General features: G+C 38.5%; 1 protein-coding gene across 7 annotated transcripts in view; it reads left to right on the top strand.

Moving 5' to 3' along the window:
- Positions 1-20,657, top strand: part of ARHGEF6 (Rac/Cdc42 guanine nucleotide exchange factor 6) — a 128,451-nt gene that overhangs the window by 57,047 nt on the left and 50,747 nt on the right. For all 7 annotated transcript variants that reach the window (XM_058291291.2, XM_004457503.5, XM_058291293.2 and 4 more), the window contains 3 exons: positions 2,143-2,213; positions 16,575-16,669; positions 19,614-19,709. In XM_058291291.2, coding sequence (XP_058147274.1) covers positions 2,143-2,213; positions 16,575-16,669; positions 19,614-19,709 — 262 coding nt within the window. The remainder of the gene's footprint in view (positions 1-2,142; positions 2,214-16,574; positions 16,670-19,613; positions 19,710-20,657) is intronic.

The following is a 20,657-nucleotide window of genomic DNA, read 5'->3' as shown; positions in this document are numbered from 1 at the left end:
AAACATGCATATACAGGGCTCCCATATGTTACCCCACCATCAACACCTTGCATTGTTATAAAACATTTGTTCCAAACTATGAAAGAGCATTGTAAAAATATTTCTACTAGCAATAGCCCATATTTTATATTTGTTATATTTCCCCGCAACCCTACCAGTTATTAACACGCTGTATTAGCATTATAAACTTGTTGTTCATGAGAGAACATTCTCATGTTTGTCCTGTTAACCACAGTCTATCTCCCACCACAGGGTTCATTGTGTTAGATAGTCCCATGCTTTGTACAATCCATTCAAAGTGTACACTCAGTGGCTCTCATTTTCATTACAGAGTTGTGCTGTCATCACCTCAGACAATTTTACAATGTTTTCATTACTCTAAAAGAAAGATCCCATACCCCTTTAGGCCCCCCTACTGTTGTCCCTTAGAATTTATATATCTTCTTTGTCATTGCTGCAAAAGTATTACAATATGCTGCAAAAGTAATACAAAAGTATTACAATATTACCATTAATTATCACCCATAAGTGACATTAGTTGTAATTTTCCCATGCATCACCATATTCTTAACATTCTGTAAAAGAAGAACATCTTATATTTATACCGTTAACCACAATCTTCATCCACCACTGCAATCATTATTTTATATGGGTATAATTTTTTTTGTCTTTATTTTTTTATTGTTACATTAAAAAAATATGAGGTCCCCATATACCCCCCACCCCCCCTCACCCCACTCCTCCCCCCATAACAACACCCTCCTCCATCATCATGAGACATTCATTGCACTTGGTGAATACATCTCTGAGCACCACTGCACCTCATGGTCAATGGTCCACATCGTAGCCCACACTTTCCCACAGTCCACCCAGTGGGCCACGGGAGGACATACAATGTCCGGTAACTGTCCCTGCAGCATCATATATGGGTATACTTTTGATATAACTTTTTTTTTTTATCTAAAACTTTTCCAAAAATAAAGTCATTACGAATTTTAAAAGGTTTGAAAAAAAGAGAAAATGAAAGGAATAAACAAGGGTAGGAAAGAGACTATGTAGTGACATGGTTAAACTTTTATCATGGCAGTCTTGTCTTTTTATTAAGTGCTTTTAAAAAAAGAAAATAGTGTCCTAGGATGTCTCTTAGTCCTGAGTTTAATAAATAAGATTAACCTTATAAAAGAAAGGAAACATTTTACAGTACATTGTTAAGATATTAAAATGATACATCCGAGATAGAAGAATGTTCTGCCAATTTTCAGTGAGTCAAAGATTCTGAATACTTTGTTTTTGGTACATGAGAGGCACCATCCCATGAAAGGCATGGTTATTATAATTTGTATTGTATTATACTTGTGTAGTAAGTTGCAAGTTCCAATGTACACTTGGTTGCTTTGGTTTTGTTTATCTGTTTGTTTTTAAATTAATTTGTCTCTTTTTAAAAAAATATTTCTTTCTCCCCCCCCCCCCCACTGTTGTCTGCTCTCTCTGTCCATTTGCTGTGTGTTCTTCTGTGTCTGCTTGTATTCTTATCAGGTGGCACTGGGAATCTGTGTCTCTTTTTGTTGTGTCATCTTGCTGTGTCAGCTCGCCGTATGTGTGGCACCACTTCTGGGTGCCTGGGCAGGCTGTGATTTCACATGGAGTGGCTCTCTTTGAGCAGGGGCCACTCCTGAATGGGGGCCACCCTTATGCAGGGGCATCCCTGCATGGGCCAGCACTCCTTGCATGCAGCAGCACTGTGTGTAGGCCAGCTCACCACACGAGCCAGGATGCCCTGGGTATCGAACCCTTGAACTACCTATATGGCAGGCGAGCGCTCTATCTGTTGAGCCACATCTGCTGTGGTAAATAAAGGAGCACAAACTGAGGGTGAAGATCTTGCCCTGGCTCTGTCACGTATTATATAGGCCTTAACTCTTTGGCTTATTCTCTCCCTCAGAAATTAAGGGACCTGGGCAAGAAGATTGAACTCTGACCAACTATAGTTTAGTAAAGTTATGGTTTCACTTGTTGAGGAATTTATGTTTCTATTGATTCTTCCACTGGGTAATCTTTTTGGTATGTTAGTCGACCTTGTGTTATAAAATGTTCGTCTTAGACTTGTATGATATTAAAATCATTTAAATGTCTTTTTCACAGAGAGACCTCTCTCTCCCAAGGCTGTCAAAGGATTTGAAACTGCTCCACTTACCAAGAATTATTATACTGTGGTGAGTGTTCAGATGAACAAAAATTTTCTTGACTTGCTGTATGGAACTTTACAATTAAGTGGTTCACCAAACTCCTGATGTGTTTGAGGTGGGACAAATGGAAAACTGGATAAAGTTGCATTGTAAGGGTCTGATACCACGTGCATTACAATGGCACTCTTCAACTTGTAGGCCTCTTATAGATGTCTAGAAAATTTTACACCCACCATACTGAAAAATTCAACGGTAGCACAGAGATTCAGAGCAAGGCCTATTAAACTACAGGGAAGGAAAAATTGGTTAATACGTAGGCATTATGGTGAAATTCAGCAGTTAAACATAGCCTTACCAGATATTTGGAAAGTGGATTCCCTGTAACGCAACAGGTTTTAAGTGATTGCATTTTATGATTTTAGTTTAGAATCAATCAATTTTTTTATCAACCTTGTTCTTGAGGAAAACCCAAAAGGAAGACTCCTTTGGCAAAAGGAAAGAGTGAAATGGCTCTGGCTTGAATATGTCAAAACATATTAGCTATAAATAGAGCTTGTGCAACACTCAAAATAAGTTCCTGTTTAAAAAAGAAATCATATCATTCTCCTTAATCTGCTGTCTGCTTTTCTTCATGTCTCCTTTCCAGACTTGGCCCAGTCACTAATGAAAAGGTCAAGTCATCATTACCTCAAAGTTTCCCTGCCTGGTAGTCTTGTCTTCCCCCACCCCTACCTCTGCTGAAATAAGCTTCAATATTACCCAGTGTTCTTTGTTCATTTGTACTGAATACTTGTTTCATTTTGTGTATGGATAAATAGTCTTTAAACATCTCTATACAATTATGTGAATGTTGTTTTGTTTAAAAAATTGAATTTCACCCTGTAGTGAATTTGCGACATAATGATGGCATAAGCAGTAGGTGGTATAAAAAATCCAGAAGGAACTTCATAGGTAACACGGGCAATAATCATAGGGGACTATCTTGTCAATATTTTTCCTCTTACATTTCTGGGGTTAAAATATATTACCCAGGAGAGCTAGGCTCCCCTTTCCCCTTCATTCCTAGCTACTTCTTTTAGCTTCCAGGTGTTGAAGGAAAATGTTACCATAGCTTCATCTCCATGTGGATCTGGAGCATTCCTTTGCTCTGCTTTGGATCTCTCTCTGCCGTTGCTGATTCTGCCAGTTTAAAGTGGTGTTGGGATTATCCAAAGGCAGTGTAACCTCTGTGATTTTTATGGACTTTATATATAAATCCTATATACACAATAAACACACTCTGGATGTACTGCAATTTGTATAATCCACTTCCTATTGGAACAAAATCTACATTGTTTCTAGTTCAATGCTATTATAAACAATTCTGCAGTAAACATCCTTACACATGTAACTCTGCCCAAGTACAGAAACATCTGACTGGATTCCTAAAAGTTAAACTGTTAGGTCAAAATATATATGTATTTTAAATTTTTGACAAATATTGTCTCAAACTTCAAATTTATGAAGAGAAATAGAAGGTCTTGGGGAGCCCATGATGGTCTGTGAAGGAGCTATAGAGCTTAGGGGTGAATCTTGCTGAATTATCGAGTAGAGATGGTATAATTAGATATGGACATGAAGGGATTTTTTAAAAATTATTTTTATTTTTTTTTAGAGGGGATCAGGTGGGCCAGGGCTAATTGATGGCAAAGCCAAGGCCCCGAGCTGGCACCACAAGCTTTATTTTATTTTTATTTTTATTTTTTTCACATTTTTAAAAATTTTTTATTGACTTTGTAATAATATTACATAAAGAATATATATATGAGGTCCCATTCAATCCCACCCCCCCCACCCCACCTCTCCCCCCCCCCCCCCAGCAACACTCGTTCCCATCATCATGACACATCCATTGCATTTGGTAAGTACATCTTTGGGCACCTCTGCACCTCATGGTCAGTGGTCCACATCATGGCCCATACTCTCCCCCATTCCATCCAGTGGGCCCTGTGAGGATTTACAATGTCCGGTGATTGACCTGAAGCACCATCCAGGGCAGCTCCATGTCCCAAAGACGCCTCCACCTCTCATCTCTTCCTGTATTTCCCCATACCCATCAGCCACCCTGTCGACTTTTCCCAATCCAATGCCACCTCTTCTATGTGGACATTGGATTGGTTGTGTCCATTGCACCTCTATGTCAAGAGGAGGCTCAGATTCCCAATGGATGCTGGATGCAATCATGAAGGGATTTTTGTTGGTGGGTTGTTATTGATTGTTTCCTTAATTCACATTTCTTTGGCTTAGGGTATTTAGGCAAATTCTTAGTGGCAATGAATTCAAAAGATGCTCTGAACTAGCACCTAGGGTTGTATTTACTTTGGCTCTCTCTGGGTCCTGCTGAGGTGTGCGTAAGTGTGACCCCTCTGATGACCTCCCGACACTTTTTGGAAGACTCTTAGCCATATAAACTCATTTGTCTTTGCCATTTCTCCCTTTTACTCAAGGTCAAAAAGCAGTTTTTAACACTTGATCCAATATGTAGGCTGAGATATTCTCCTGGTCTGAGTTGGCCCTTTTATTCAAGGTCTCTTTCTAGTTGCATCACCAGTTAGTGATTGGTAGTAATTGTACTAGGGAGGCTCATTCTTAGGAGTCATGTTACAATTTACAAAAATGATGGGGTAGGGAGTGGGGCATATGGGAACCTCTTATGTTTTTTATGTTTTTTAAAAATGTTTTTTAATGTAACATTCTTTGTGATCTATTAACTTTAATTAAAAAGTATATAAAAAAACCAAAACACACTTGCTGACCAAAAAAAAAAAAGAAAAGATGATCTGAATGTTCTTCTGTTAGCCTAGCCCTCCCAATCTATGTTGAATGTCTTAGACAAATAAAAAGAAACTTCTAGCCCACCCACAGGATTTGGAGACCTGGAAAATCAAATTCACCTACATGTAAGGTGTCTCCATCTGATCGTATATTAAATCTTCTCCCCTCTTAGAGTGATTAATTGTAGGCATTTTCTGTCACTAGGTCTGTAAGATTTTCATTGGACATGTGTTATTATTACCAGGAACAACAACATAAACTTACACTTTAAATATTCTTCATTTAACACAGTTTTTAATGAGTGATTTGAATTTCCTTGTATTTATATATTAAGCAGACTGCGTAAAATACAAGCACTGTACTTCATACAGGAAACTGCGTATGCAGATTAAGCGTTGTTTATCTTTGGACAGTTAGTCAAATGGATATTAAAATGGAACTTCTTTAATTTGACAGGAAAACTGCAATGCCCTGTGTTAAACTGTTTTAAACTTTTCCCTATTTCATTTTGCCAATAAAGTTGTAAGTAAAGACCATCATACATTAAAATGACTGATAACTTACTCCAGTTTTTAAAAATCAGAAATATGCTTTACTTTTAATTATATATGTAATTCTAAAATAATTGTTTTAAAAATTAGGTAATACAGAAAAAGTATAAAGAAGAACAAAGTGGCAATGTTCCAATATGTGTCCATTAATTCTAACAAATGTACCACACTAATGAAGGATATGTTAATGTGGGAGGGGGAGGGAGTGGGGCATATGGGAATCCCCTACATTTTTTATGTAACATTTATGTAATCTAAGTAGCTTTAAAGAATAAAAAAGCATATTAAAAAATAAAAGAAAATTTATTAAAAATAAAATTAAAAAAAAACATAAATACCACCTGTGTCACCTGTAATCCCATAAGTCAGAGATAATCATTATTAATATGGTGGGAAATCTCACACCTAGTATTCTTTGAGGCAGAAATGTGTATACCTATGATATATACATATCTGCCCCCAATACATACACACAAATTTTATGTGTATTTTACTTTAAAATAAATCAGGAACTATGTATTCTTCATTATTTCTCCTTCATGAATATTTTTCTATCCTCACACCCCCATTCAATGTGTCTGTGGTCAGACCTGCTCTTATGTTCTTCCATTCAACAAGGCCTTGCTAGTCCAAGTGTTCCCTTTTCTTTGATCCTTTAGACTTGGGCAGGATAGAGACCTCTTGGAATTTGCAAGGTTATACACATTCTCTCCCCCTTTTTCAAGTTTCCAAGCAGTCGTTTGTCAACTTAAGCCCCATTCGGGCCTTGATGCAATTCTGGCTGCACATCAATTTTAAAGTATTAAATTCTCCAGTGTAACCAAGGTGGCTTTTGGCACCCAGCTCAGACCTGCATCTCCATGAGACATGCTCAATGTGTGTACCTGAGGCCAGGCAACTCCTTGATTTGAATGGGAGTTCAGTATTCTTTCTGGTCTTGGTAGCTCAGTGGAAGATTTTGCTGACCTTGAACCTTGACTCATTCATTGTCCTCAAAATTCTTGGCTATTTGCTAAATCTTTCTCACTACAGAAAACCAATAATTTAATTTCCATATTAATTATGTTTCTAATAAACTTCTTTTGCTCACTGGTTTTCTTTTCCCATTGTAAATTGATGTTGAGTACCAGGAACAATTGGAAAACAACAACAACAGAAAAAGGTATCTCTGCAGTTTAGTTGTCAGGCTGAATTTGTATGTATCATTTAGCTCTTGCCCTCTTGGCATCCATAGACTCATTGGGAAGGCAGGACAGACATAGTTGCATAAGTCACATGGCAGAGAATGATGTAAGGTTGCAAAGTATCCTAAAATGAATTCCTCAGAATATGGTTGGGGGACCCCTGGTATCAAAAGCACCTGGGGAGCTTGTTAAAACTGCAGCTATCTGGGCCTCACACTTGACTTGCTAAATCAGAATCTCTGGGCATAGTTCCCAGGAAATAGCACATTAACAACGCCCTCCTTCCCACCCTGGCACTCCCTTCCCTCAGCCCACCCCCTGCCACACATAGATGGCTCTGATGCTCTCTAAAGTTTGAAAACAAGGAAAGAGAAAGGCTGAATGGAGGTGGTAGGATTCAAGGTGCATCTTGGAGGAAGGGAAGGATTTATATAAGCAGAGAAGTGCTGATAGGGACTAGGACAAATTCACCTAGGCAACAATGGCCATGCCTGCAGTTAGTTCCTGCAGGTCATAGAGTAGACCGCACTCTCTTCTTCCCCCACTAAAATGCCCCTTGAAAGATGGACTTTATTTTATTTATATGTATTGTAAGTATTGCAGCACACTGTGATAAAGCTGTCCTTTGTGCTGCCCCAAATAGGCCAGATTCCCAGTAATCCTGATATTGAACTCCTCTGGGGACAAGCATCTGTCCACAGAATGAGAGATGTTTCATCATGTCCAAATAGGAAAATATAATCAGTGAGACCAGCAGCGTTTATTTTATTCTAACTTTCTTCTACTTTGTAATAACTTATGGGACTCTAGGACATGTCTTACAGAACCTGCATGCAGTAGGGAAGGTGGGAGGAAGGCTGTGGCACATTAAATAACATAAAAATCCCAGGAAGCGTCCTGTAATCCTTGCTGTAGCCTCCTACTTGCCACTTATCCCCATTTTCTCTTGAGCCAATCTCTCTACCCACTTGTTCCCACTCTGAATTTTTCTCCACTCTGTATTGCTCACCCACCTTTTTTCATCCACTAACCTAAACTACCTTATGCATCTATCTATCTATTCTTTTCTCTATATCCCTCATTCTCTTTTACCCACCCACTTTTTGATTTACTCATCCATACTTCTCTTCTATCTGAGGGCTAGAGGTAAAGGGACAGGATTTTGTAGATTCGCTGGGACTATCTGTTGATATTAGGGCATAGTGTCATTTGTTTGTGAAAGCTGAGGATGGGTGTGAATTCCATCACTGCATTTCAAAGTTGACAGGTAGCTCTACTGGCATATAAGTCAAATATGACAGAAATATAGTAATGCATTTCCTTTTTAAGTCTCAAAGGACTTTACCAGCCTTATCTGGTTTTATAGGCATCATGATTATCTCAGAATTCCTGTAATTTGATATTTTCTTCTTTGATTTAAGGTTCCTGAGGCCATTAGAGACTTCCTTTATCATTAGGCATAGCCCTATTTTCAGCCTTTGTTTATGCAGCTTAACCTCTTAAAATGGTTTCTTCATACTTACATGATTCTTTCCCTTTGAAAAACATAGTTATAAAAATGAATTCACTCTAACGCCTTTCCAAGAAATGTAGGAAATAATTTATTTTACTGGAAAATCAATAGCCCAGGACAGAGGTACAAAAGGCTTCCACTGCTTTTTCTATGGCCTCTCACTATCTGTTTTATTCCGAATCTAGGCAAAGTTTAGTTGAGAAAAAGGATGCCCAGTTGACCTTGCAAAGGCAGAATCAGGGAGGCAAAGACAGTATCTGGATGCGCTCTATTTTAGTAAGTTTAAATGAATTTCTTCATGATCAAATTGTACTGCTCTGAAGTTGGTTGGCCTGCCAAACTCTTTGCCTTCTGACTCACCACTGAGACCTTCTGTTTGGGAACACACAGCCTTCTGTGTGTGCTTCTCTTCTTATCCTCTCAGTATTAGATGCCCTGTGGCCTGAAAAATAAAGAACCAGTCTCAGAAGTTTATCAGTTGGTCTTTTGAGATTGAGGAAAGCAATAAAAGTCCAAGTGAATTTGGGAAAGAATCCCAGGCATCCGCTCTGATGAGCATTTCTGTTAATTTAACCACAGCAAGGGCAGTTCTCTTTGACACATTGCCATTTAACAGACATTTTTTCTCTCATGTTTAAATGAAAAAGACTTATTAATCACCTTTGTCATTTTAGTTTTGTAAAGTCAGCATTCTGCCACCAGCAAAACTTACAATGATGTGAGTGTAATGTATACTTCCAATTAGCTTTCCGGATCTCACTTAAAGTCAGCAGGAAGTGTCTGCCTGCCCATCTCATCTTTGCCTTCTGTCTGTCCTCCACCAGTAGTTCCAGCAGAGACAGCACCCCTAGAGTGCCTACTGTGTCGCCTAGCAAGTAAGCCCATTGGAGCAGAATGCTTGGCACCTGTCTTGCAAAATCTTAGAGATTTCATTTAAAAAGGTCCCAGATGATAGAATTTATAAGAAAGTTGAAACAAGAAAACTGTTTCAATGGGGAGGGAAGACTGAATTATATCAACCGTGGAGTGAAAGTAAGTTTTAATTGGTTTAAAAATCCCATTGTATGATGAAAATAGTATCTGTGATTTTTCTAGTTAAAAATTCTCTTCAAGCAATGGCTATTTGGTTTTTGATATTGTTTTTCTTTTTTTTTCCAACAGACATTATAATTGGGATAATGTGACAGTTATAGACAACAGTGCTTGAAGGGAAGTTGAGGATATGGGATGATTTGCTACCTGACACAGTCTTTATAGAAAAATGCTAACAAAAAGAGTTGGTTTCACCCCCTTCTGAATATATGAGCAACCAAGTAAATATTTTAATAAAGCTATATGCATACGAACCTTCCCTCCTTCTTGGAACTTAAGTAAAACATGATATTGTTGAATTCTAGTGCAGCTCTCTCCCTTTCCAAGAATAAAACATTGACTATATTAGTACTGAGTATGTATATATGTGATTACTTAAGATACTACACTAAACAATGGCCCAGCACGACAGAAGCTATAATGATGTGATGAATTTAAGTTTGGGGTAGTATCAGACAGGGTTCTCTAGGGAAACAGAATGAACCGGAGATAACTGTAAATATTATGAGCTTTTTATAAGAATTGTCTGATATGACTGTGGGGATGGACAAGTCCAAATTCTGTAGGGCACGCCACAACCTGGGAACACTAATGAAGGGTTTTTTTTTTTAATTTTTAAAAATTTCTCTCCCCTTCTACCCCCCCACCCCCACCCCAGTTGTCTGTTCTCTGTGTCTGTTTGCTGTGTGTTCTTCTTTGTCCACTTCTGTTGTTGTCAGCGGCACGGGAATCTGTGTTTCTTTTTGTTGCATCATCTTGTTGTGTCAGGTCTCTGTGTGTGCGGCACCATTCCTGGGCAGGCTGCACTTTCTTTCGCACTAGGCAGCTCTCCTTATGGGGTACACTCCTTGTGCGTGGGGCTCCCCTACGCGGGGACACCCCTGCATGGCATGGCACTCCTTTTGCGCATCAGCACTGCATGTGAGTCAGCTCCACACGGGTCAAGGAGGCCCGGGGGTTGCCAAGTGGTTAGGGCACCCATCTAATGAAGGTTTTTGATGAATTCCCCAGGAGAAGCTGACTGGCTGAAGTAGAGATGGAAATTCTCCCTTCTGACTGCTGAAATGATCACTTCTCCTTTTAAAGCCTTCAACTGATTGGATGAGAGGTCTCTCATAGTTGAAGGCAATGTTCTCAGCTGATTGTAGATATAATCAGCCATAGATGCAATCAATTTACTAATGATTTAAGTCCATTAAATGTCCTCATAGTAACATTTAGGACAGTGCTTTCCTGATCAAACAACTGGGCACCGTTACCTGACCAAGTTGACACATGAGTCTAACCATCACAGGGGAACCCTATACTGGTTAAGGACTTCGAGGCAGATTAAAAAACCACCCAACCAACCAACCCATAGGGTTTCTATTAACAGGTGAGAAATATGTATGTAGACTTTCTTTTTTTAAATAACAATTTTGTTGAGATTTAATTCATATAAACTATTTTAAAGTGATACAGTGATTTTTTTGTATACTCACAGAATTGTGCAACTTAACTGTTCTCTATTTTTACAATATTGTCATCACTCCAATAGGAAACATTGTACTCACCCCATTCTCCACTCTCTCTAGCCCCAGGTAACCAGTAATCTACTTTCCTGTCTCTATGGATTTGCTTATTCTGGACATTTCATATAAATGGAATCATACAACACATGGCCTTTTGTATCTGGCTTCTTTTACTTAGCATAATGTTTTTAGGTTCATCCTTGTTGTAGCATATGTTATACTTCATCCCTTTACATGGCTGTATAATATTTCATTGTATGGATGTACCACTTTTGTTTATCCATTTATCAGTTGATGGACATTTTGGTGGTTTTCACTTTGTAGCTACTATTAATAATACTGCTGTGAACATTTGTATACAAGTTTTTGTGTGCATATATATTTTCAGTTCTTTTGGGCATATACGTAGGAGTAGAATTTCTGGTTCATATGGTAACTCTGTGTTTAACTTTTTGAGGAACTGTTTTCCAAAGTGACTGCACCGTTTTATATTCCCACGAGCAATGTAAGAGAGTTCCAATTTTTCTATATCTTCTCCAATACTTGTTACTGTCTATTTTATTATTATTATTATAACCATGCTAATATTTGTGACTTACTATCTTGTGGTTTTGATTTGCCTTTCTCTAATGGTCAGTGTCATGGAGCATCTTCTCATGTTCTAATTGGCCATTTGTATATCTTCTTTGGGGAAATGTCTTTTCAAACCCTTTGCCTCTTTAAATTGGTTATTTTTATTGTCAAGTTGTAAGAGTTCTTTATAAATTCTGGATACTAGGTCCTTATCAGATATATGATTTGCAAAAATTTTCTCACATTTTGTGTGCTGTCTTTTGACTTTCTTGATGGTGTCCTTTGATGTACATGCATTTTAATTTTGATGAATCCCAGTTTATTATCTTTTTCTCTTGCTGCTTGTACTGCTGGTGTTGTAGCTAAGAAACAGTTGCTTGATCTAAGGTCATGAAGATTTATGCCTGTTTTCTCCTATGAGTTTTTTAGTTTTAGCTCTTACATTTATGTCTTTGAACCATTTTGAGTTAATTTTTGTATTTGGTATGAAGTACAAGTACAGGCTCATTCTTTTGCATGTGGATATCCAGTTTTTTGTTGAAAGGACTGTTCTCTCCCCTTGACACCCTTGACAAAAATCAGTTGACCCTGGATGGAATGGAGGAGAGTATGGGCCATGATGTGGACCATTGTATATGAGGTGCAGAGGTGCCCAAAGATGTACTTACCAAATCCAATGGATATGTCATGATGATGGGAACGAGTGTTGTTGGGGGGGGAGAGGGGGGGTGGGGGGGTGGGGTTGAATGGGACCTCACATATATATTTTTAATGTAATATTATTACAAAGTCAATAAAAAAAAAATCAGTTGACCTTACATGTGTGGGTTTATTTCTGGACTCTCAAATCTACTACATTCATCTATAGGTTTATCATTATGCCAGTACTATACCATCTTGATTAATGTGGCTTTGTATAGTTTTGAAATTAGAAAGTGTGAGTCTTCCAACTTTGTTCTTCTTTTTCAAATTGTTCTGGGTCCCTTTCATTTCCAATTGAATTTTAGGATCAGCTTGTTCATTTCTGCTAAAAATGGCAGTTGGAATTTTGACAAAGATTGTGTTGAATTTGTTGATCAACTTGGGAATATTGCCATTTTAACAATATCACATCTTCCAAGCCATCAAAAGGGATAGCTTTTCATTTATTTTGGTCTTCTTTAGTTTCTTTCAATGATGTTTTATAATTTTCAGTGTACAAGTCTTACACTTCTTCTGGTAAACTTATTTCTAAGTATTTTATTCTTTTTGATACCATTTTAAATGGAATCATTTTATTCATTTCATTTTTGTGTAATACATTGCTAAGGTATAGAAATGCTGTTAGTTTTGGCATATTGATTTTGTATTCTGCAACCTTGCTGAACTTCTATATTAGTTGTAATTATCTTTAGTGGATTCCATAGGATTTTCTATATACAAAACTATGTCATCTACAAATAGAGATAGTTTTACTACTTCTTCCTTTCCAATCTGGATGCTTTTTATTTCTTTTTCTTGACTAATTACCCTGGCTAGAACCTCCAGTACAATGTTGAGTAGAAGTGTTTTTTTCATAGATGCCCATTATCAGATGAGGAATTTCTTCTATTCCCAGTTTGTTGAATGCTTTTATTATGAAAGGGTATTGGAGTCTGGTTTTTTTTTTAAATGATTTATTTTATTTATTCATCCCCTCCCCCTTGCTGCTTGTGCTCACTGTCTGTTCTCTGTGTCCTTTCACTCTGTGTTCTTCTGTGCCTGCTTGTCTTCTCCTTCTTGTCTTTCTTTAGGAGGCACCAGGAACTGATCCCAGGAACTTCTGATGTGGGAGAGAGGCACTCACTCACTTGAGCCACCTCAGCTCCCTGGTTTGTTGTGTCTCTTGTTGTCTTTCCTCTGTGTCTCTTTTTTGTTGCGTCATCTTGTTGCATCAGCTCGCTGCACATGGGCCAGCTCTCTGCATGGGCCAGCTTGCCTTCACCAGGAGACCCTGGGAACTGAACTGGAGACCTCCCATATGGTAGATAGGAGCCCCATCACTTGAGTCACATCTGCTTCCCTGGAGTCTGTTAAGTGCTTTTTATGAGTCTATTGAGACAATTGTGTTTTTCTTTTGTTCTATTAATGTGATGTATTGATTGATTTTCTTAAGGTGAACCATCCTAGCATTACTGGGATAAATCCCACTTGGTCATGGTGTATCATCCTTTGTATGTATGTTGCTGGATTTGATTTGCTAGTATTTTGTTTAGGATTTTTGTATCTATATTCATAATGAATATTGGCCTGTATTTATCTTTTCTTGCGATGTCCTTTGTTTTGATATAAGGATAACACTGGTTCATAGAAAGAGTTTGGAAGCTCCTACTACATCTATTTTTATTTTGGAAGAATTTATGAAGGATTGGTGTTAACCCTTTAAACTTTTGGTAGTTATCAACTAGTGTAGCCATCTTGCCCAGGGCTTTAACTTGTGGGAAATCTTTTTGACTACTACTACATGTCTATTCAGATTTTCTATTTCTTTGTGTATCAGTTATGATAGTTTGTGTCTTTCTTGGAATTTGTCCATTTCATCCAATTTGTTGACATACAATTGTTCTTTGTTTTACTTTATCTTTTTTATTTTTGTGATGTCAGAAGTGATGTCCTCTGTTTCATTCCTTATTTTAGTAATTTGAATGTGCTCTCTTTTTTTCTTGGTCAGTCTAGGTAAAGGTTTGCCAATTTTGTTGATCTTTTCAAACAGTCAATTTTTGGTTTTGTTGACTTTTCTCTTTGGTTTTTCTCTTCTTTATTTCATTAATTTCTGCTCCAATCTTTATTATTTCCTTTCTTCTGCTTGCCTTGGGTTTAGTCTGGTCTTCTTTTTTCTAGTTTCTTAAGGTGGAAAGTTAGGTTATTTTTTCATTTTATGTATTTTTTTTTAATTTCTCTCCCCTCCCCCCCAACCCTAGTTGTCTGCTCTCTGTGTCCATTCACTCTGTGTTCTTCTGTGACCACTTCTATCCTTAGCAGCAGCACCGGGAATCTGTGTTTCTTTTTGTTGCATCATCTTGTTGTGTCAGGTCTCCGTGTGTGCGGCGCCATTCTTGGGCAGGCTGCACTTTCTTTCACGCTGGGTGTTTCTCCTTATGGGGCACACTCCTTGCGCATGGGGCTCCCCTATGTGGGGGACACCCCTATGTGGCACGGCACTCCTTGCGCACATCAGCACTGCACATGGACCAGCTCCACACAGGTCAAGGAGGCCCGGGGTTTGAACCGTGGATCTCCCCTGTGGTAGGCAGACGCCCTATCCATTCGGCCAAGTCTGCTTCCCGAAAGTTAGGCTATTAATTGAGCTCTTTCTTCTTTTTTAATATAGACATTTTCAGCTATAATTTTTTTCTAACCGCTGCTTTAGCTGCATCACATAAATTTATGTTCTGCTTTCGTTTTCATTCATCTCAAAATATGTTCTGATCTCCTGTTGTGTTTGGACCTTCTATAGGAGGGTAACTTTTATACTCCATCACTGAATTAACTTCAGAGAGCATCAGCACTTCCAGGCCCCCAGATTTACACTTTGAGAGAGTGGTTTTAGAGAAATAGAGAAACTGAAAGTAGACATGAGTGAGTAGCTTTTAAAGCCATCCTGTGTCCCATGTCCTTCTAAACCAGTGGTTCTCAATGGGTAATATTGTCCTCTAGGCACCATTTGGTAATGTCTGGAGATATTTTTGGTAGTCATAACTGGAGAAGGGCCCTCCTGACATCTCCTGAGGTGAGACTAGGAGATGTCCTAAATGTCCTACAATGCATGGCATAGCCCTCTACCTCCCATGACAAAGAATCATCCGGGCCAAAATGTCAATAGTGCGGCCATTGAGAAAACTTTGTTTAACCCCTTACATTGGTGGGACTCTCCCACTTACACACAACACCTACTTGTACAGTGTTTCACTTCCTCACAATGGTCCCTGAGGTAGGTGGTAATGTCACAATCTGAGAAGAGGCAAGTGATGCCTTAAAAGTAAAGTGATCTGTCAGTTGGTAGCAGAGCCAATACCACCACCTCCTAGTTCAGTTGTTTTCCAGAAAACCCACAGCTACTTGTTTTGGCCACTCCACCCTTCAAAAGTAGATCATCATGCATTGTCTTGTGAGTATAATATCGGCAGGCATTCAGGAGATAAATATTAATGGGCTTCTCTTCACTAAGAACGCCTCGTACTGTTTTGTAATCCCCTGTTTAATGTCTCACTTTACATCTAAAGTGGAAACTGCCTTTGAGTAGCATCACATTTGTAACAGAGTAGGCATTCAGAAAATTTTGGTTACATGAATTGGAAGATACGAAAGAAAATATACCAAAATGTTAACTTGGTTATCTCTGTAAGCTTGGAATGAAGGTTGTACCTGCCTCCAGAAGAGGCTGGGAAAAGGAGTGTGACTCCCAGGATCAGGGGAGCAAAAGAAACTGGATCCATTGGCTATGTTACCAATAGGATTTTAATTCTGTTATCATTAATAAACCTGATAAATATAATTTCCCCTGTTAAATTCCCCACATTCCAGACTCCTTTTCTCTTGGAATCAGTCATACTTGCACCTTTTACCTTTTAATTAAAAGACCCATTTTAAGTCTTCTTAAAAATTTATTCTGTTCCCTCAAAATTTGTTCCCTAAAGGCCTATCAAAGCATAACTTTAAGAATCTGGTGTGATTTTAACATTATCCTTAAATTATCCTGTCACTCTAAGTTGTAAGGTCACAGGCCTCAATGTTCTCATCCATAAAATGGCAATAATGATAATTTGTTAGCTAATGGCAATTTCCTGAGAATAAAATGATTTAAAGCACATGAAATCATTTTGAACAGTACTGTATAAGTGGCAAGACATCTCTAGTGAGTAGATACCTCTGAAAACTTGTGTTTGTATGACCAATACAATGACAACCAGTTGTCATGCCATTATTAAAGTAGTTTGCTGGATTGAAACAAAGGGCATTTGGCTTTTGCACTCCTTGCTGACATTGCTAGCCCAAGTAAATGGGATTCTTTTGTTCTTGGACTTTGGTTAAAAGGGGAAAAAAACCATTTTAGAAGCCTCCTGAATCTAAAGCTGTATTTTACCTTGGACTGTCTTGACAATCACTATACATTGACCTTTGTTTCTCCATAGGTGTTACAGAACATCTTGGACACTGAAAAAGAGTATGCTAAAGAACTTCAGTCTCTCCTTGTTACTTACTTAAGACCCCTGCAGTCCAACAACAAGTAAGATGTATTAAATAAATAAAGCAAGATAATGCCGGCATATGGAGCCATTACTCTTATGTCCCTGAATAATTGATTTTGCCCTGGAGAAGAATTTCCACAGATCACAGGTTGCCAAGAACATGGTCAGAGCAACAGAAATTATGCAAGATGTTGCTTTTGGAGAGCTTGGCTTTCTTTCTCTTCTGGCTATGGAAGGGACGAGCAGAGCTGCATTTTTTCTCTGTTCAGTTTTTATCTTGCACATTTTTAAGTGATGTATCTGGTTTCACCTTCCAGAAAAAGGACTCCCTGGTGCCTTTATTCAGAAAGCACATAAACTGGAAGTTCTTGTGCTCCCTCTGACATTTTCTTGCTAGAGTAGAACTTTTTTCCCGTGCTCAGAGTGGAAACGGGTGTAATATTTTGTGAAAGTTCAGAAGAACAATTAAAACCAGTATTTTACCCAGGCAAAGGTGAATGATTAAAAGATGCTAGCGTTTCTTTCTTTCTTTTCCTTTTTTTTCAACAAAACGTTCAAACATATTCTGGTCTTAGAAATCTGAAGTGATTGCCTAAGGCCCGAATTGAAAATTTTCAGTTTTCACAAATGAAAAATATTGGCTGTTCATTTTTTTGTGCTTGTAGGCACAATGACATATCAATAGTGGCTAACTGCATTTGTGTGTATTCTTATTTTAATTGATTAGCTTTCAGTAGAGATTATGATCTATAAGTCAGATAGAAAGTTTAGCAGTTGTCCCATATAATAATTAGAGGACAAAAGCCTTCCACTTTCACCTCAGAAAGCATTTGTGCTTGCTGGACTGTTGCCTTAACTATTGGCTTCAGACTTAAATATATTTTATATACTTCACTATTTCTTTCCCTTTTCCAAATTATGTTTGTATAGGCATAATGTCTTGCTAAATATCCCACTTCATTATTTTCATGGGATTATGGGAATGTTACTTCAGTACAAAAGGATTTTATATTCCTGTGTTACAAATTTTACACATGCTCAACAACAAAAATTCTTTTGTTGTCAGTATTATTTGAAATCTGAAGTGTTCTGTAAAGCACAGTTCTCAGAGCTGGATGAGCCCTCAATAAATTGCTGGGTCTAGTGCATGGGGAAAAAGTTACTATCCTCATAGAATTCAGAAGACAACAGAAGCCCAGCAGGGGTAACGCTTTGCCCGTCACATAACCAGTAAGTGGCCAGACTGGATCCACTGTGTCTCCTGACACTTGGTGAAATGTGCCTTCTGTTTTCTGGAGGTAATGGGCAGAGGGAGAAGGAGAGGGAAATGGAAATGGTAACCCTGGCAGGGGAGATGGTAAGATTTCAAATGGAGTGACTGACTAGAAATCCAAAAACAGTAAGAGAGAAAGGAAAGGAAAAAAAGACCCAGGGCAGAGAAGGTGAGGGACCTGAGTCAGACGGACGTGGTTTCTTAAGTAAATTCACAATGCAATTATAGTATGCTTTCTTTAGTTCTGACTGTCTCACAGGCCCCAAGTGATTTGAGCAAACCAGACTGTTTACCTTCTGATCCTGAAGGGGCCAAGTTGGCCCCCAAGTCAGGTTCTTGCTGCTTTAAGAAACAGCCAGGGAAGCTGGCTGGCTGAAGGTTTCGCTTTTGACACCCCAAATAGGGGCTTTCCAGCTTGTGGTTCAGGAGGGCTTTATAACAGAGTCGCTAGGGGCTTTTTAAACTCTAGGGGTTACTGGTAACGTTTGTTTGGGTCTTCCCTTTTTTTTATTAGTCAGCAGAAGTTACTGTCTTGGAATTACTCTCCTAGTTTTATTATAGTCTTAAGGAGAAAGAACATGTGGCAGACACTGGACCTTTTTTTTTTTGAGGTACTGGGACCAGGGATTGAACCTGGGACCTTGTATGTGGAAGACTGGTGCTCAAACACTGAGCCACATTGGCTTCCCTGAGCTGGTTCCTTCATTTGTCTGCTTGTTGTTTTTGTTTCTCTCCAGGAGTCACTGGGAACTGAACCCGGGACTTCCCATGTGGGAGGCAGGCACTCAACTTCTTGAGCCACATCCACTCCCGACACTGGCCTTTTAAGCAAATCTTCAGAAAAATTTTCCCCCTATGGAGTCAGACCATTACAGTTTGAATCCTGGCCTTCCCATTCACTGGTTTCATGACTTTGAGTGATTTTCTTAACCTCTCTGTGCCTGGCCTTCCTTACCCTCAAAATGGAGAAAGTAATTTGTACCTACTTCACAGAGTTGTTGTGGGGTTAAAATGAGTTATTTGTAAAATGTTTATATCAGTGTAAGAGCTATATGCATGTTAGCTCTTGTTGTTATCACTTACTTGCTGTTTGGCAGGGGATGGCTGAGAATATTCTTAGTACAGAGGCCCTAGATAAAATTGTTCAGTTTGCCTCTGTTTGACTTGACTCCACTACCACCACCATCACCACCGCCGCCCCCCAAAAAATCAGTACTACTTTTTTCCTTCTTACTTACTTTCCTAAATATTTCCTTTAGTTGATTTATGAGCACTTTAGTTTAGGAGAAACTAGATTTTGCTATTTTCCCAGTTCACTATGTAAGTCTATATAATATCTTTCAATTATCTTCCCCGTTTTTTAAGAGGAAGATAGTAAAAAGTTTTTACGCTGATTTCCAACTATGATGTATTTTATCTTTTTAAATAATTAGATATTAAGCACCTGTTATTCATTTGCTCATTGCTTTATAAAACACCTAAATGTTCCTTATAACCCTCTCATTTTCTTTGGATCTTGATTCTTTTTATAGGAAAAGGAAAGGTGCTTAAGAAAGTTGCTTAAGACCAACTTAAAAGGCAAGGATTAAAATATAGAGATTGCTTCCCTTATCCTATTGGGCAGATGTTAGCAAACTAGCTAGACTAGAGAGAGAAAACTAGAGTCATCCTCAAGTTCTGTTCACTGACACTACATGTATTGTTTTCAGTCTGAGTACTGTGGAGTTTACATCTTTACTGGGAAACTTTGAAGAAGTATGTGCATTTCAACAGACACTCTGCCAAGCCTTGGAAGAATGTTCAAAGTAAGTGCTACATGTTGCTATTAGGACAGCCAGCAACATTGTGGGTTTTTTTTTTTTTAATTTACTGGTGTTATTTTCTTTCTGTTGATTTAGATAAAGGCACTTTATATTCATACCTTCATTACACCTTTGATACATTGTCCCAGAACAAAGTTACAATAGAAAAAAAATGGGCTAAGTGGTGGTGGTCACAATGTCAAACCACTAGTTGTATATTAGGGCGCTACACCCAGTAATTTCTTTTAGGAGGTACCTGGTATTGAACCCAGGACCTCATACATGGGAAGCAGGTTCTCAGCCACTGCACTACATCCACTCCCCAATGAGAATTGTTTTTTTCATTTGTTTGCTTTCAGGAGGTACCAGGGATTGAACCTAGGACCTCATACATGGGAAGCAGGCACTCAACCACTTGAGCTGTATCTGTGCCCCAATATTTTTGACTTGCTTGAAAGATCTTATCAGTTTACTGCTTCTGGTTAGTATAAGAGACACATGAAATCTTAATTGCCCATAGATTCTGATTACATATTTTCTTTTGTAGGTTCCCAATTATTTGGAAAAAAAATCTTTTTGGCTTATTCATTCAGTTGCACTAGCTTATCTAACCTCTTATTAATCACTCCTGGTATCATGTCTGTTGTGCTCAAACAGTCAAAACACATAGAAAGTGGGAAAAGGAAAAGTATATCTTTGTGTGAAGCACAACACCTATCTGATGGCCAACTAGGTTGGGGAGGTATGTACTTAAACACTCCAGAGGGAACTGTAATGATCATCAGGCAGTATATTTTCTCCAAGCAGCTTGTGGTGGAGAAGTTGGAGCATTTTGTTGTTTAGAGGGAAATGGGGGTGCTTGCCTGTTTCTTGTGCTTCGTGAGGCACAGGCAGATGTCCAGGGAGGAAGAAGAAGAGAACTGTACTAAAGGAGCCCAGAGGAGCCACTCC

This window comes from Dasypus novemcinctus, chromosome X, assembly GCF_030445035.2.
Source record: "Dasypus novemcinctus isolate mDasNov1 chromosome X, mDasNov1.1.hap2, whole genome shotgun sequence".
NCBI classification, from domain to species: domain Eukaryota; kingdom Metazoa; phylum Chordata; class Mammalia; order Cingulata; family Dasypodidae; genus Dasypus; species Dasypus novemcinctus.
Note: the sequence above shows the minus strand (reverse complement) of the source record. Positions and strands in the feature narration are given on the sequence as shown.